General features: G+C 39.1%; 1 protein-coding gene across 1 annotated transcript in view; it reads left to right on the top strand.

Moving 5' to 3' along the window:
• The window catches only part of LOC145417892 (uncharacterized), a 36,694-nt gene extending 17,944 nt beyond the window's left edge, over window positions 1–18,750 (top strand). The window contains exons 2-3 of the mRNA XM_080286507.1: window positions 5,649–5,769; window positions 16,156–18,750. Coding sequence (XP_080142633.1) covers window positions 5,762–5,769; window positions 16,156–18,343 — 2,196 coding nt within the window. The 5' untranslated portion in view covers window positions 5,649–5,761 and the 3' untranslated portion in view covers window positions 18,344–18,750. The remainder of the gene's footprint in view (window positions 1–5,648; window positions 5,770–16,155) is intronic.
• The last annotated feature ends 464 nt before the right edge of the window (window positions 18,751–19,214 follow it).

Genomic DNA, 19,214 nt, shown 5'->3' with positions numbered 1-19,214 from the left:
TGATTGTCACACTGGCATGTTTTGTAGGAGGGATGCCTAAACAACAACAAGCAAAGGCAGATGGATTTCATCAAGGATTCTGAAGTGAGAGAAGCTTTGACAGATGCTTGTAGTTCTGAAAATGTTTAGACACGTGATTCAGCAGCAGAAGCTGAGGGAAAAAATGAAAATATTATGGCAGCATGATGGTGACCAGGCCTTAGTAGTTTGTTTACAAATGCTCTCCCTGGCTGGCCATTCGAGCCCGAATAATAATAATAATAATAATAATAATAATAATCCTGATAATTTCGTTTTATTACAGTTTATCTTGTTTTTATTTACTTCTTCCAGTAATGGTATACAGTATTTTGTTCATTTACAAAAATCAACATTGAGTTCATCTGAATAGAGGGTTTTCACGTAACGTGATCAAATTTGAAATCCTTCATCTTGGTGAATGAAACAAAAGACACAACAAATCTAGCAAAATAGCAAGTTTTTGCAATGTCAACGGCTGTTATTGCAACTAGTCGAGAGAAACATGAGAACTACAGGGTGCCGAAGATGTTTGAAATGATGGAGAAAGCTCTAAAACTGAGTGAGAAGAGATGCTTACGGATTGCTCTACTGAACCAAAATGTAAGCTAACGTAAGACACCTTGTGAATTTGAATTTTATTTCTCGATTAGTAAATAGGCTACTTTCTTCGTACTGTGCATTGTTTCCCACATTTATGGAGTCCCTACTGTGTCGTTTAAGCATACGGCCGTTATTTTAACAACTGATAATGAAGTCTTTGCACTTACTATACATTTCTCGGTAACTGGTTAACGGCATGTCTCTAACACATCAGAAAACCATATGATTGTAAGCTTCAAGACTCCTATAACTTTTGAGATCATCTGCTGTTTAAGGCCTTGATGAGAAATTCAGAAAGATGTTTGGTAACATAGTATTATATATCCGAGGGTGCACATATCATTCACCTTTTCACCAGTTATTTTAAATTTTCCTGTATAACGCTCTTTCTCTTTTCGTTGAAATTCGTCTTTGTACATACCACCAACTGCGGTCCAACTCTTACACGAAATCTTAACCTGTGACATGATAAAAAACAGAATTTTGTCGGAAACTCAGTGCATCGTGAATTCAGTGTCCACATTAATTTCCTCCAACATGGCGGCGTATCCAAGTTCATGACGTCAGTGTAAACGCCGTATACGCAGTGCAACTATAGCCTAAACCTGTTCCAGACTGCTAGCAGTTTATCATTGCAGGCAGAATCCCTCTGCTGGTTGGTCATTTTGGCTGACATACGAAAAACGATTAACATGTTTGCCAAACTTATCCGCTGGGATATCGCCTTTACAATCAATTCCCTGTTGTACGTTATCCTTGATTTTGTAGGATAAGGAAAGGAACTGATAGAATCTTATCATGGCTGTAGTCCTTCTTGTAGCAATGAGAATCCATATTTCCCTTGTTTATCTTGCAAAAAAAAAAAAAAAAAATCCCAGTGATTTGATTTTAAGATTGATAGTGAATCTGTACCTTGCATAACAAAGTAAGGGTGAAGGGAAGTTGCTACCTGTATAAATTATATGCTATGTGTCGTATACTGTTCTACTGGTTTTATGAATACAGCAAAATATAATGTAGATACTCTCATGGACTTTATTATAATATTAAACTTTTCAATCTGATGACGTGTGTTATTATTTCTTGCCACTGTCACAATCTCCAGCTTAGAAGAGACTTGTGACATTGGAGGGGTTAGATATAGCCTTCATTAACTGGTGCAAGATCATTCTTCTACTACTCTACTGGGTTTGGCCTGGATCTCTAGCCCTGGCCTGTTTAACGGCACTAATCTCCCCCCTCCTCTCTCTCTCTCTCTCTCTCAAATGCTACTGTCACACTAAGCAACATAAATTCGCCTGTAAGTCAGAAATTTTAAAAGTAAAATAATATCATCATCAAACAGTAATGCTTAAAAATGCACTACAGTATGTTAGTGTACGCAACTCAGATTATAGTGTTTAACCGATATTCTGCTTTAAATCGGGAGTCAGTCATAAACACATAAACAGTTCCTTGTTATATCCATATAATCATATTTCACAGGAAGGGCTAGGCAGTAGTTGGTAAACATTTCCCATTTGTGTTTCGGGGAAAAAAAAAAAAAAAAAAAAACGACTAACACAGGGAAATGATGGTAAATCAGTAAGTCTTATTCCAGCAGCATTTAATTTGTCTGTACATTAATAAATTCACTAAATACTTGTCGCTACACATCAGTGCGACTTACACATCGCAGTGATTGTGGCCGTATGATCATGGCAGATAAGAAGTGTGATTTGAAACTCTGTTCTGAACACTACTATCCTTCCATCAGTTACTAGGTGGTCAGGAGAAAAAAACAGTCACCGGGCTAGTAACATAATGGGCCTTATTCCCGTGGGTGCTGGAGGCTCCCTTGAACTCCCCCTCCCCCCCCCTTTTTTTTTTTACAGATTCTGAGAAACTAATCAGTTCATTCCTGAGGTCTTACACCCATGTCTTCGTCTGTTCGCCAAGAGAGTGTTTCTGAACACAACCTGACTCACAATCGTGCCACCAGCTTAAGTACTGGTTAATTGTCCACAGCATTTCTTGAGACTGGGAAATTTCGTGCAGTATTCTATACTGGCAAAAGCAAGGATGGTTTTATGACACATCACTTGGCATTTGGAAGGGAGCTGAAGTTTGTAACAACAAACTGAATACCATCCTTAGATAAACCAAGATTCAGTTGTACATTATCAGAAATGATGTGACATTTCTCTGTCTACAGTATATAACCAGATGCCATACTCCTGGAAGGGGTGGTCAAAAACAAATCTTCTCCATGTTATTCTTTTCTCTGCCGTAAGGCTGCCCTGGCTCCAGTTCTCACCATCCTCACTCATATCATATGCCTTTCCAACCCATCCCTGCAGCTCACCTTCGACCTCCCCCATCCCCAATCCTTACTCACATACACTCTCATAGTCAATCTTTTAGTCTCCATTCTCATCACGTGGCCAAACCACCGCACGATATTTCTCTTAACACTCTTCAGCACATCCACATCAACACCACAGTGCTACTTAACTTCCTCCTCTGACTCTGTTCACATGATTCTAAATGCAGCTTTCGAATGTTTACTCCCCGACTCCAGTTCTCTCAAAAAAAACTTTACACTCGTTGCACTCACTTGCAGATTTCGTTTCTGACACACTTTCAGACGCATTCACGAAGTCTGGCAACTTCCGAGCATCTTCACTTAACAATATCATCGGCAAACGACAGCACAGGGAATTTCCACACTCCACTCTCTCACATTAAGGACAGTCCAGCATCCATTGCCCCTCCTACCTTGTGTTTTATAATGCCATACCTAGGTGTACGAGGTTGGGGTTCGGGGGGCAGAAGCTCCCTTCCCCCCATAACTACGAAAATTTGTCTTTTTCAGGACAAAAGCTGATTTTCAGGGCAGATTTATCTGATGGTGTACTGGAACCTTTGAAAGGAATTATGGTTAAAGAGATATGACTCCTTTCAGTATTAAGAAAGTACCCTCTTTAATGTGTGAGGGTAAACTGATTTAATTGTTTTCTGTTTGTTCTGACACATATTGTGCAGTGTCAGTTTTCACGTAAACAGAAATCTGATCTTGAGATTATAACATAAATTACTTACACATGAGTAATCTTTTATACATACTCATATTCGCGAGCTACGCATATTTAGTAGTAATTATTTCGAGATTAGGGCATTTTTAGGGTAAACTCTTTATGCCCCCCTTCCCCATTAAATGCCTGCCTGCTTGCTTGTGTATGTCATATAGCTCAGTGGCAGAAAAGACAGTGCTATAGTTCAACACCCACTCTAGAATACTTTTTCGTGGCTAGCAACACATCCTAATGTAATTCAGTTGCTACAAGTTAGCATTATTCGTTTGCAAAAACTGTAGTCCTTTCACCTTAACCTGGCCCAGATGTTCATCCTTTGGCAGCTTATATCATCATAAGCGTACAAGGCGGGAGGTCTGGGTGAAGTATGCACACTATTGCATAGCATAAATGTACAGCTGGGTTAAATGAGGCAAGACTAAGAGAACGTAATTTTATTTCCCAGTTAGGAACAGATCAGTGAAAGTTGCATCACATCACTCCAGTTTGTAGAGTCTCTTCAGCTGAACAACACTGTCTTGAAATAACACAAAGAAATGGAAAAAACATCATCATAGTGCTTGGTGTTACTGAACTTTGCCTTGATTTCACCCACTGGTCTAAACCAAGTAAGTTGGGTCAGGATCATGAGAAGTGGTTCATGTTCTTCAGGACTAATGTCATGTTTTTGTTTTATTCTGATTATTAGTTTCACCTCTACAGAAAACGACATGTAGCATGACCGACTTCATTGTGGTGAGTATGGCAGTTTTTTATGTCTAGTTATGTCTAGGGGCTGGCCCTAATGAATGAGGGTGAGATTTGGAAGCTTCTGGTGTTGCTGTTTGCTGATGATACAGTATTGTTGAGTGAAGATGAATGGGAGTTGCAAGGTTTGGTGAATGAATTTGGGACAGTGTGTAGGAGGAGGAAGCTGAAAGTTAATGTAAACAAAAGTAAAGTTATGGTGTTTGAGAGGAATGAAGTCACAGAGTGTGCAGTGAGGTTGGATGGTGAGGATATGGAGAATGTGAGTGCATTCAAGTACTTGGGTAGTGTGATGAGTAAGGATGGAACTTTGGGGGATGAAGTACGTGAAAGGGTACAGCAGGGAAGAAAGGTTGTTGGTACACTGAAAGCCGTGATGAGAAATAGGGAGGTGAGTATGGAAGTTAAGAAGTCACTGCATGATGGTATTGTGATCCCTACCCTGACGTATGGAAGCGAGGCGTGGACCTTGCAAGAGAGGAACAAGTCAAGAGTGAGAGCAGTGGAAATGAGTTACTTGAGAGGAGCATGTGGAGTGACGTGGAGAGACAGGTTGACGAATGAAGAAGTGAAGGAACGTTGTGGGGTAGATGTGGATGTGGTTGAAAAGATTAGGAGAAATACACTGAGGTGGTTTGGACATGTGGAGAGAATGGAGAATGAAAGACTGACTAAGAGGGTGTATGTAGGTGAGGTGGAGGGAGGGAGAGGGAGAGGTAGACCGAGGATGAGGTGGAGGGATGGAGTTGAGAGGTATATGAGGGAGGGGGGGGTGAGTTGGGGGGAGGGTAGTCAACTGGTGGGTGACAGAGTGACTTGGAGGCGTTTTGTCTGTGGCCACCCTTTGCGGGATTAGGGCGTCGGGCTATAGATAGATAGATAGATAGATGTTTCAGCACGGTCTTATTTAGTCCCAGAAGAACCTTTCTGCGTTAATTAAAAGGTTTTTCTTAATAACTTCACCACTGCAGCGATATTCTGTAATATTGCTGCTACCAACAGAACGTTTTACATGGCACTCAGGGCATTGAGATTCTGCGTTACAAAATGCTGAACACTTTGGTTGAAAAATGTTTACTCTGTCCAGCTGATGGTTATAGAAGAAGAATGCTTCTAATATTGTTGTTAATACTGTGCTCAATATATGTGCAAGGTGCGAAAACAACACGTATGGCTGAGTATTTGCTCCTGATTATACACTTCCAGACTGGGGTTACACAGCAGGAATATCAAGCTGTGTCGCAGGGAGCTGAACAGAGTGTACGACGTGAACCAAGCTGACTCTGTGCACATCCAGTAGGACTGCTTCTTCCTTCATCATGGCAGAGTAAGTACTCAGAGCTCCCTCAAAGCTGCTGTTGCACATTTAAAAAGATCCACTTTTATATATATATATAAATATATATATATATATATATATATATATATATATATATATATATAAAAGTTAACTCTTAGACCTATGAAAAGTTTCCAGCAGCTAGTAAAATAATGTTACTAGCCAAAGTAAACTAAAGAGGCCATAACCCCTGGTTTTAGGGTAAAGCGAGATACAGTTTTCCTTATTATTCATTATATTTCACTAAAATTTATTTATGGTATTAAACGGTTAGTATAATTCCACTTGTAATTTCTTTAATTACTTCTTATATTCTTTGGAATCTTGGTAAGGACTGTTGCACAGAACTAAATCCACGATATGGTTGATTGTACGAGTATATCCAGTACATTTCAATAAGAACACTTCTGCCCATGAAAATAACACAAAGAGAAGTATTGAAGTGCACTGCTGTTATGGAGTATTTATTTTTCCATATTACCATTTTCTGGTGACGTGCTTACACGCAGCAAATAGATGAAGCTAATATTGTATATACAGTATTATGATGAACAAAAAAATTATGTAGACGTAAGGTTGACGGTGGCGTCAATATCTTCTGAAAGCTAGTGATTGGCATCTGTAGCAATTTGAACACAAACACCTACCATGTATGAGAGCTAATGCAGTGCGGGAATAAAAATTCTCCACCTTTTGAAGCAGTAACGAAAATAGTCTCAAGTTTTCACCCATGGAGCACAGTATATGAATGCGTGTAATAGCCTTGTTGTTGTTGTTGCTCGGGGAGGAGAGCTTCATTTCAGGTATTACCACGTCTATAGAGCCAAGCCTACAACTCCATCATCACTAGGTCTGCTGCCCCCGACTTGCCTCACTTATTCCAATCCTTCCTGCTCATTCTACCGGTTTTTCTGTCCTAGACCACATACCTAATTGAAATATGTGAATCCCATATACACTAGACTCATCCCACACATAACTGCAAGCCTTCACGGGCTGTGCTTTTCCCACCCTGCCCCACCACATTCCAGCATATCACACCGTCATACCCGCCCCTTGATCACTGTTTAGAATCTTTACCATTCAGTGTATAATGTTTGCTCTTCCCACCTGTCCACCACCACACCAACCCATGGCTCCCACTCTTCTTCACCCGCCTATCCATGTCTTGACTCCTAACTTTTTATAATCACACTTCACTTCACTTCCACTCTCAGACAGGTCTAGCCTGCCAGGTGGATCAGCAGTCTCCAGTTCGCCCTTTAGAAGGCCTCTTGATTTCTCATTTCATCGATGTTATTCATTCCATGCCTCACCAGTAGCTACTTCTTCCTATCGATCTTCGACCGTCAGGCATCCAAGTCCATCTCCTCTTTACTATTCTTCATCCATTCTCTCTATGTGTTCCAACCATCTGAACTGCGATATATATTTCAGTTTTACTTCTCAGATATTACTCAAACCATTTCTCTTATGTTCTCATTTCTAATTATGTCCCCTCTGGTCTTGCCCACAATAGCTCTCAAGTTTCTCATTTCCGTCGCTTGAATTCTGTTCCAGTCTTTAGACGTTAAGATCGAACTTTCGGATGCATAAATTAAAATGGGTTTTAAGACTGAGAGGAAGATTGTTCTTTTTGATTCTATGGGGATATACGAGTATTTGTCTTTTAAAACTGGATGTGAAGAACAGTGGCGTAGCGTGGGGGGGGGGGGCACAGGAGCGGTTGCCTTGGTCGCAAAATTCTTAGGGGCGCAAAATTAAAAAGAAATAACAGTCATAATAAACAAAAAATAGCGCGCCTTCCGCCTCATACAGAAAATCTCCCAATGTTCGAACATTCTACACATTTTTTCAACATGACGGAGCAAATAAACGTTGCCACTAACAATTACATTTTATTTCTCGCTAATTACAGCCATACTGTCCTCCTGTAATCCTTATCAGTGGATTACAAAATGCCTATTAATAGCGTGATTTCCCGTTTGAAGATACCGGTACTGTAATGTTCCATAACTTGCATAAAAAATCATAATTTCACCGAGTTGCAAGGGCGCCTAGATAGCCTCGCTCCTCCTCCCCTATCGTCTCGTCTGCGTTATCATGTGTGACACTGATACGTTGCGTAATTTTTAAAATCCACCTCAAGCCTAAAGAACTCCAAAAAATGCATATGTGTATAGAAGATTATCTACTCAGAATGACATATTCTTTCACCTCTACAAATATTTGCGGAAACTCGTGTTACACGTTATATTTATGACACATGCTGTGGCCTCCGTTATTTGTGCATGTGACGACAATCCGATCGCTAAATTAAGATCTATCGAAATCTCGAAATACCGTCGCCAAGTAATGTTCCCGCCAATATAGTGTTGCAGTACCAACACAGTAAAACATGACGCTGTGGCCGGTGTGTGGTGTACCGATAAGAGTTCGATCGATTGGTTAATTTTGTTGTTCTGGCGTGTCGACAGGTTTGTGTTTTTTTTTTTTTTTTCCTGTGATAATTGTTTTTGCTGACGCGGTAATCATTTCCTATTCTTCGTTCTTGTTTGAATTATGCAATATATATATATATATATATATATATATATCCATCATCCAATCCTACATTGCCCCATGAGGAGCGTAGGAGCCCGAGGCTAAGTACTTGGTCCCGACATTTAAGATGAGAGTGACCAGCCTCACTCATCCCTGAGTGGCATTACATGAGCAATCAACCCCAACCATCCCTTGGATATAAACCTTCACCGGCTCAATCCGATTGGAGCGCAATAATTACTCACTAAACCACCAGGCGCCAAAATTTGGTTATATGGTTACCACCCAGCGTAGTAAATGGTTTCCTGGTGTACAGGAAACCATTTGGCTTGTCACTCAGTGTAGAGTCACCCACAGGCAGAAGGAAGAGGAAAGAATGAAGGAAATAAAGACAGAATAGGAAGTGTAAAGTTATCGGTAGACAGAAGGAAAAGAAAAGAATGAAGTAAAGGAAGACGGAAGAGGATGGAAGGAATGGAGAGAGGAGAGGAAAGGGCAGACACCTGACAGCAGCACTACATTGAGTGAGTGGATGGTGATCGCCCCCACCTACCACAATATATATATATATATATATATATATATATATATATATATATATATATATATATGTATATATATATATATATATATATATATATATATACTGTATATATATATATATATATATATATATATATATATATATATATATATATATATATATATATATATATATATATATATATATATATATATATATATATATATATATATATATATATATATATATATATATATATATATATATATATATATATACTGTATATATATATATATATATACTGTATATATATATATATATATATATATATATATATACTGTATATATATATATATATATATATATATATATATATATATATATATATATATGTATATATATATACACACACTTTTTTAATGGTTTAAACATTTACGAAAGTGAAGAAATGGTTATACAATGAAGTATTTTCTTAAAATACAGTACATGTGCTTGGGGGGTAAGAGGTTCAATACTGGACTGGTGGAAGACTGGAAGGGACTCAGGGAATGCTACCGGTCCACGGGTTAGGGGGCGCAGCATTTGCCTTGCCCCGGGCGCTGGTAACCCACGCTACGCCACTGGTGAAGAACACGCACATCCGCTGTATTGGTTATTCGTTATCTTTCTCTTGTTCTTATCGCCATCTCTGGTGAATATGCATCCCAGGTAGGCCTACTTAACAAACTCTGCTTCCTTCACCCGTTCATTTTCTATTTCAATCTCATCAACATCTTCATTTTGTTTTCTTATTGTATTTCTGTCTTTCCTGCATTAAGTCCTGCTTCTTCGAAACATCCCTCCAACACATCAGTGCTCTTGCCAGCTGGAGTCTACTGTTGCTCCAACAGGCTATGTCATCCCCATAGATCAATATATCTCCTTCCTCGTGATCTCCAAACCTTTCTTTATACCTCCTACTGATCAGTGATCACATCCATATATAATATAAAAAGCAGTGGAAAATGCACAGTTCTTTGCTTCACTCCAGTTGTTACTTCAAACCACTCATCTTTTTCATATCCTGTCCTAATCATGCACTGACATGGGTCATACGTACTTTTTATTGCTTGTTTTAATTCTCCAGGTGGGGACGTTCTCACCATCCACTCAATGTAGTGCTGCTCTCGAGTAACTGTCCTTTCCTCCCTTCCTTCTTTCTTTCCTCTTCTGTCTGTGGGTGACTCTACACTGAGTAACAAGCAGGTTGGTTTCCTGTACACCAGGAAACCGTTTACTGCGTTGGGTGGTAACCATATAACCAAACTATGGCGCCTGGTGGTTAAAGGGTAATTAAGGCGTTCCAGGCGGATTGAGCCTGCGTAGGTTTATGTCCAATTTCTGGGAAGTTAATCAAAAGCCTTTTGCAGATCTATAAATGCTACATATAAGTGTTTGTCGAATTCCCAGCATTTTTCATAACTATTCTCAGTATAAAAATAGGATCCGATGTACCTCAGTCTTTTCCATATTCAAACTGCTCCTCGCCTAACTTATCCTGTATTATTGATCGTGCTCTCTTTTGACTAGTTCTTAAAGTTTAGCCATGTGATTAGTGAGTGAAACACCCCCATTATTACCGCACTGACCTGAATCTCCCTTCCCTTTACATATTGGTAATATGGTTGTCTTACCCAAATCATCCGGAATTTTTCCATTTTTCCAGGCTTCATTGATGACACTTAGTACAGTCTCCTTTAATCTATTGTTTTCACTCTGAATCAACTCTATAGTATTCCATCACAACCCGGTGATTTATCATTTTTCATTCTTCGCATTGCTTCCTGCAGCCCAGTTCCTGTTATTAAATCATTTTCTGCTTCGCTTCTTTTCTCCACCTCTGCTATATCGTCATTCAAATCTTCAACTTCTCTATTTAGTACATTTTTAAAGTAATTCTGTCACCTTTCATTTATCCTATCTTCCTCTACAGTTACATTCCCCTCCTCGTCTGTCACATTATATATCATCGTTTGTTACGGTAAGATTTCGCTAGACCAAAAATTTTCTTGTTTCCTCTCATATCCTCTTCCAGAGTCTCCTAATTCTCTCCATACATTGTTTTTCGCGCCCTAGTTACATTTTCAGCCTAATTTCTTGTCGCTATATATTCTATTTTTGTTTCTGGACTTTTATCCTTCAGCCATCTTCTCAGTTTCTTCGATTTTTATGTTTGACTGCCATCTGTACTTCTGTCCACCATGGAATGTCGTTTTCTACTTCCACCCACCACTTTCACAACTAATTCCTCCTCCACAACACCTCTCACGATATTCTCCAGAACTTTCTACATCTCGACCTCCTCACTTCAAGTTTTTCATCTATTGTGTTTGCATATGTTTTTAAGAGTGAGCAGAAGTCTTTGTCATACCCCTACCAACAATATCCATTTCCACAAGTTATGCTCCATCTGTGCTACATCAACCAAATCTCTTCCAGGTCATCCTGCTTAATCCTGCTTTTATACCTTCCCCCACCCCAACCCCCGCAAGGAAAAAAAAATCTTGACCCTTTTTCTCACAAATGTAAGGAATGGGGGATCTCGAGACAGGAATTCGAAAACGCGAAAGTAGAGTCATCTTTAACCCATGTGAGCCCAGTGTCCTCAATACTGGACGGAACTGGAAATTTTAAGAGCTAATAAAGTAGGGAATCTCCCGGTAGGGACCTATGAGCTTCACAACTAGGAGCCGACAGGCGGAGGGCGGTACGCATAGTGCCCTGCCAGCACAACCCCTCGCCCACGAACTCTGGGAGCCAATGAGTTAATAGTTGTCTCCCCAGTTCTGACTTCCCGTCAATCCCATCAGTGTAAGACATTTCAAGTGAAACAGTGGACGAAACGTATTTCTCTGATAGCAATGTAACTATGACTCTACTGTAGGTCAGTAAGGCCCGAGAGTGTAGTGGGTTAGGTGTTTTGAGGTGGAGGTGTAGCTCAGGGTTGACGACATAATAATAATAATAATAATAATGTTTATCTGGTATGGCATATACAATGAGAGTGGCACATTAAACATTGAACAAGCTTTAATATGTACCAGCCGTGCTTGAAACCAACCAAGGATAACCCTATAAGGCCTCTGCGGCGTATTTCTATTGGGGTCCTTCTTATGAGATCATGATTAGCTGGAGGCAAGGGGAAGTAGTTAGTCTTATTCTAAAGGTAATCTTAGCCTGAGTTACATTAATCTGCAGGCACCAGAATATAATAAATAAAGAATATTAGTTTGTTGGTAACATACTTAAAACTTACACTGACTTTGAAGTGTCTAGCAGTACAAAAATCCGTCAGCATCTCTGATAGAGGCTTCCTGTTGAAGGTATTATTCAGATTTTTCTTGAAAGAACGAAGGCTTCTGCTGCTTTTATACTGTGAGGCAAACTGTTCCAGTTTTTGGTTCCTGCATAGAAGAATATACACATTTCCTGATCTCTAATGTTTGGTGCATTAAAATTTAACATTCTTCCTCACGTATTATGGCAAGCACAGGCCCTAGATTTTATAAATTTTTCCTTTAGATATTCAGGTGCATCATTGTAATAGATTTTATACGTATTGTGTAGTCTCGGTAGTTTAGCCCTATCTACTACCTTTAACATTCCAGGTTCATTTAGTTCGTGACAGCCTACATGTGACCTAGGTTCTAGACTTAGTCTATAGCCTACCTTATTACTTTGTTCTGAAGGACTTGGAGCTTCTGCTTTGATTTTTTGCTGAGGGCAGAGCACCATGCTGATATCGCATACTCTGTGTGATATTGTACAAGCTCCTAACATAGGGTCATTTTTGTTGCTGTTAGCAAGCTTCCTGTATGTCTGTAAAGGAATTTTAATCTACGATAGATTTGTTTACAACTGATTCCATTATTTCATCCCCAGCCATAGTAGCATTCAGTCTGAGTCCTAACTATTTCACAACAGGTACTGCCGAAATACTGATTCAGTTACACTTTATTTGGAAATTCTCTGCTGCTTGTAATTTCCTTTTTGAATCAAATAGCTAATACGGATTCTGTTTTCCCCAGATGTAGTGATTATGAACTGTCTACAAGCCATTTTTGACAGGATTTAGGGTTTTTGGATAAAGTGTTTGATATTACTTTAGGATTCTTTCCAGATACAAGAAGTACACTGTCATTCGTATATAACATAAGTTTACAGTTGACACGCAAAATCATGTCTTTTACATAGCATAAAAATAGTAGTGGATCAAGAATGCATCCCTATAGTACCCCGCAAGTTATATTCATCGATTCTGATTCTACTTCATCAACTTTTACTCTTTGTTTTCTGTTGCTGAGGTATGATCTAAACCAATCAACAGATCCTATGCCCATGGCTTGTAGTTTGTCACAGAGTATGCCATGGTCAACTGTGTCAAGTTCATTTTGAAGATATAACAGAACCATACCTGTATATTCACCTCTAGACGTGTTTGATGTTATAATGTCAGTAAGGTGAATGAGGCATGTTTCTGGAGACATGACTTCCATTTATGCCTGTCAGAGAACAGTTGACCGAGTGCCAGTAAAATGAGTCACACATTCCATTCATTAGCCAATGAAGCCTTCAAAATTCTGAGCTCTTCCTCAGAGGCATTAAGATCCACACAAAAAAATATGTTTCATAATGCTTTTGGACCATGTCCCTTAATTAACTTGAAAAAAAAATAATAATAAATCGTGGACATTTTCATACATACTGTAGGTTACTTCATCGTGATCATTATCCAGTCCATATCTATCTTTTATTAATTTGTTTATTTTTTCTTAACTTCCGTACCTAATTAAATAACAAATTTATGTACCATACCCATCCACTTCCTCTCGGCCCTCCAAACCTGCTCGTATCCTACCTTACCAATACCTACCAATTTTCCGTGTTCTAGGTCTCCCTCCCTCCTCCCCTAGCATCGCATTTTATGATGCCGTATCACAGTAACCAAAGGAATTTTTTCTTGTACAATTTTGCTCACACAGAATACCTGTACTATAGGCACAGCATATAAGTTTTCAAGGTATCCCCCCACTTCCACCTGCGTCCTTGATGCAGTACAGTTATTGACTCCCCAGCTCAATAACCAAGTCATCTTTAGTTGCACCAGTTATACACAGATAGTGGACCCAACGCAAAGGGCAAGACCATTGATTATTAAGGTTGATAGTTCTCTCCATGCCTACCAGCTCCAACCCCGTATCAGTTTGTGGATTTCGTGATTTAATCTTATAATCACATAATAGGCTTTTGTTAAAAGAGTAATAGACAGCCATATCAAGAAAAGAGTGCATCGGAGAAATGTGCTGGGGAAGCCAAACTTCATATTCTATAACCGTCTATCCCATGTACGTATGTCTGTTTCATGAACAAAAAAAAAAAAAAATGGTGTTTGGCAAGTTCCAATCCCCCATTCTCCCAGTTGCTTCCGCGGCATCACAGAATGCAGATGCTGTATTTCAGTAAGCAAGCCATTTTTTTTTCCCGTGAAACTTTAAATACAAGAGGGCTGTTTTGAAGATCAAGCTAATTGATGTTCAAGGTTCTACGCTTTCTCTGCCTCCACATCTCCCTCCTCCATCCTTACCTCCTATGCATAAGTTTCTGAACACTTTGGTTGTAGGTGAATCACCCGTAGATGTGCTACTTTACATTGATAGTAGATCGATGACAAGTGTTAACCCATTTAATGTGCGATATCTCCCAAGTGCGTAAAAAGTAACCAAAAATGAACTTCCATTTAAGTTTTGTATAACTAAAGTGATAGCTATAAATGCAGGGCATTTGACAGTGAAAAAAAAAAAAAAAAAAGTTATTAGTCTTCGTTTTGGTGTAGCAGCATGATTACAGCTGTGGAAGTGAATAGACGTAACATTATTAGACAACATCGGACTAAAATGATGTATTGCCACCCTTCATGGTGACGGGCTAAACTGGGACAATGGTGGTTGGAGCTGTGACGAGAGGAAGGCCTTTGTTATGAGATGAAAGTGCGTTTTTCTAGACTATGGCGCTAAAATTTTGTCGTGCATTTACTGGGGGCCCAGCCTGAGTTATTGCCGACATTCTCCAATATACTCAGCTCTAGCTGTGGTTACACTTTACAGATTGTCTATTACTTTCCGTTTTCCTAGATTCATCCCTCCCCAGTGTATCTGTATCCAGGTTACCTATTGTGTGACGACACATACTGTACAATAGGTCAAAGATAAGAGCCCAACAGATAAACATATCTCGAAAACGTTGTAATAAAGAAAATAATGTACATATCTGACACTTCCACGTATCACCGTTCTTTTTATTTCCTCTTACTTCGTCCATGCAGCACAACAGTCGGTGGACCTCAGTGTCTCTAAAACTGGGCTAGTTGTGACTATACTGTACGCTGCAATAAGTCTGTGGTAAAAACCAAGTCCATTGCCCTTCAAGATTCAGTGTCTCCCACCCCCATTTCTCCCGGTACACCACTGTCTATAGATAATGTGTCCCAGTAGCTGGATCATCTTTAAGCATGCAGCCTTGTACCCAAATTAGGGTTGTGGAAGAAATAAACATTATTATTAAAGATCCTGATACCTCCCACCTGCTGCCTCTCTCCACATATTACAGCTTGTGAATGGGAAATCTCAGGAACCATTCCACTTTTGCTTTTCCTACTTTACACACACCTTGCAGGCCCACCATGAAGCTCAGGCCGATTAATTTTCAGGATTCTAAGCCCCTCCCTCTTTAAGCGTCTCTCACCTCCCCACATGTAAATGCATCACATCTTGTGGAAGCATTATTTTAGTAAATGGGTCAGAAAGGTTCAGTTTGGTGCAGTATCAGATTCCATAGAAACAGTCACCAGGATATAGGTCACATTGGTATTCGACAGTTGGTAGATGGGTCAAATCTAATTCGTCACTGACTACTATAGTTCTTCGGATCCTTCACATGTTTCGGTGTAGCAAGTGGACGGTAAGCTTATGTTAATTACAGTATTTTAAATTTATTTCTGGGTTAATAAACATTAAGCAGGCAGTATTTAGAGTTTTAGTTGATGGTACTTTCAAACTTTCAGGGTTCTGATTTACTGAAGTGAGATTCCAACTGATTTCCTTATTGCTAATTAGTTCAACAGGTTGGTAAAGAGGTTTCAGACACTGCAAAAGAACTACTGAATGCAAAGGTACTATGACTTTTTCTGTATTTTAATTACATAATAAGAACTCTTGTCGTACTCACAGTTTAATGCTGTGTGTAAACACCGGTATTTCGTATTTTTCCAGATCATCAACAGGCCCAGTCACAAATCCAGGCATGGAAGAGAGTATGAAGCCTTCACTTCCTCTCGACCCACTCGGTGCCACAGAAGCCAAATTAGAGTTTGATATTTGGAGGAGTGATATTCTTCAGAAAAAAATTGAAACTTCAAACGCAGAAGAAAACCTGACTTGGGCAAAGGAATATAGTAAATGTAATGATGAAGGAACAGTTGTTCTTCAAGGTAGGCAATTAGTTAGAAAAAGAGAGAGGCATCCATATCGTGTAAGTCGATGTGTTGATATGCTGATATATTTTCAAAGTTGTATGAGCTATGTAGATGGAGCCAAGTTAATAGAGTATTTAGAAGATAAAATTTCCCCTGCTTCTCGTTTGTCCATACCGTGTTTTGTCGAAATTTCATGGAAATATGCTGTAATTATGGGCCAGAATGACGAGCAGATACACAGCGCTGCAGTGGGGCTGAGAGAATTTTTGCACAGGCTGATGGACCCTAACAGTGAGAAGGGTAATGGTGAAACTTCTACGGGGACATCAGACATTTCTTCACCAGCAGTGAACGATGATCCCATCACATGTCCAGACCTCAAGGAAACTGGTGTGCAACCTGACTGTAATGCTACTCAGCCACTAAAGGAAGCAGAGAAACTCAAACCACCAGCAGAAAATAATATGTCAGCAGCCAGTGGTAATGATCCAGTCTCTGAGGAGCAGCCAGAAAATACTGGCAGTAAAACTGCTTTCCCCCTATCTTACCTCCCTAGTGAGGATGAAGATCATATATGTGGAATAAAAAGGAAGTATTATGGGGTCAAGTCAAACAAAAGGGGAAAGGTCATCCTGCTTCTTGGTGCTTCTGGAAGTGGAAAGACAACGTTGGTTAACTTCATTGCAAATAACTTCAGAGAGAATACGTCAGTTGATCGTCCACTGATCCAGGTTACAGATGGCGGCAATAAAAACCAGACACTCACAAGGACCATCACTGCCTATACGTTCTGCGCCTCCCAGAATGACTCCCCCATCACCGTCATTGACACTCCAGGACTAAATGATTCTTCTGGAGAGAAGGTGAAAGGCCATGTCCTTTCACTAGAGACATTCTTAGCTAACTGTGACTCAGAAAAGTTTGAAATTCATGCCATTGGGTTTGTAGCCCCAGCTCACCTCGTGCGACTAACTTCTTCTGAGCGCTTGGTCATAAATTACATATCTACATTGTTTGCTGAGGGATACATGAACCACATGATCACCCTTGTTACATTTTCTGATGGCCAAGAGAAACCTCCGGTTGTAGAAGCCATGAAAATGTGTGGTGTGACTTGCAGATACTTGAAATTTAACAACTCCACTCTAAGCTGCAAACGAACGGATGAAATCGGCGACTTAGATCGTGCATATTGGCGCATTGGGTATAAGAACTGGAACAGATGTGTAAAGACAGTCCTGGAGATGTCTGCACTCACAGTAAACACCATGAAATCCTTGCAGCATGAGGCCAAATCTACACGACTGACTGAATATACAAAAAGAAACTTGACATTGGAGCTAGAGAATTTCATTAGTCACGCTAAAGACTACTCTTGGTTCACTAACAAGAAGGCTGTCAAGGCCTGTGAATCCGTGTGGAATTTGGCAGCAGCTCTTACTTGCCTCGGATCTTCTGAGTCTACCAGTGCGGAGAAAGTAAACAGTACTCTCGTAGAATTCACAAAGGAGATTTGTAAAAGTAATGGTCATGATGCAGGATGGTATATAAGATTGCTTTCACTTGCCCCTTCGAGAAGCCTAGTAATATCTGGCATAGAAATACTCAAGAGTTTGGAACCTTTGTATCGGCAGGCCCAGTCAAATGAGGCTCCAGACAAGGAGATAACTCCAAAAAATACTTACACTCTCGCATTTTGTAGGCTGTGTAACAAGGATCATAAGCTAATCTGGGTAAAAAGCAGGTTGTATGGTTTGAAACAGAAGTGTAATGACTGTGATTGTGATATACACTACCATCATCCTAAGCAGGAAGTGGATTATCCAATGGAACTCCTTAAGCACACGAAACAACGTGTAGATGAGGCTGGACAACGGCTATCCATTCCAGGATATCCTATTTACTTTACGAACTATCTAACATTCTTGGAGTGTGCCACGCAGGGTAAATATTATAATTTCATTAATGATGTGATGAGAGCTTAACTTATCTGAGTGTCACCCTGGAGCAAAGCACTTGTTAGATTATAATCCTGAGGGATTTGAGCCAGAGTGTAATGAAAGCAGTAGACAAACTTTTCATCAGATGCTGACAATATTATTATAACATGCTTTCAGTGCTTCATATACATGATCAGTAAAAACTCCCAGCAAACTAGAGCAGAGACACGCTGGTGCTGTGGGATTAATTTGAGTAAACAACTTTAAAAATAAATGTGAACAATAATACAGATTACTGAGAATGGCCGTGCTGAGCACCAAAGTAAAACTGAGAAAGCTGAAATATATTTGCCATGACAAGGTTGCTGTTATTTTTGTTGCTTTATTGTACTGTCTTAACAATGCACTTGAATCATTGTGGATGTGCAATGAATAGATGTATACCCATTATTTTCAAAAGTATACTGTATGTATATATATATATATATATATATATATATATATATATATATATATATATATATATATATATATATATAATAAAATGTGTGTGTGTGTGTGCGTACGGATACCTCTCGATGTACGTGAGTATTGTGTACTTTCTTAAGAGTGCGCTTGAATCATTGTGGATATGCAAAGAAAAGATATATGTCTATTGTATTCAAACATATACTGTTATGTATACCCATTGTTTTCAAACATATACTGTTGGCTTGTTTTTCCTTACACATTTTTTTTGGAGTGTATCATAGCTTAAGGACTAATGTTCATAATATAATATAGACTGATAGACAGATACAGCATATATATATATACATACATATATATATATATATATATATATATATTATATATATATATATATATATATATATATATATTATATATATATATATATATATATATATTATATATA

The sequence above is a fragment of the Coenobita brevimanus genome, chromosome 111, assembly GCF_032717465.1.
Source record: "Coenobita brevimanus isolate Jiangsu-jjx chromosome 111, ASM3271746v2, whole genome shotgun sequence".
NCBI classification, from domain to species: Eukaryota; Metazoa; Arthropoda; class Malacostraca; order Decapoda; family Coenobitidae; genus Coenobita; species Coenobita brevimanus.
The sequence above is the reverse complement of the archived record's forward strand: the minus strand, read 5'-3'. Positions and strand labels throughout refer to the sequence as shown.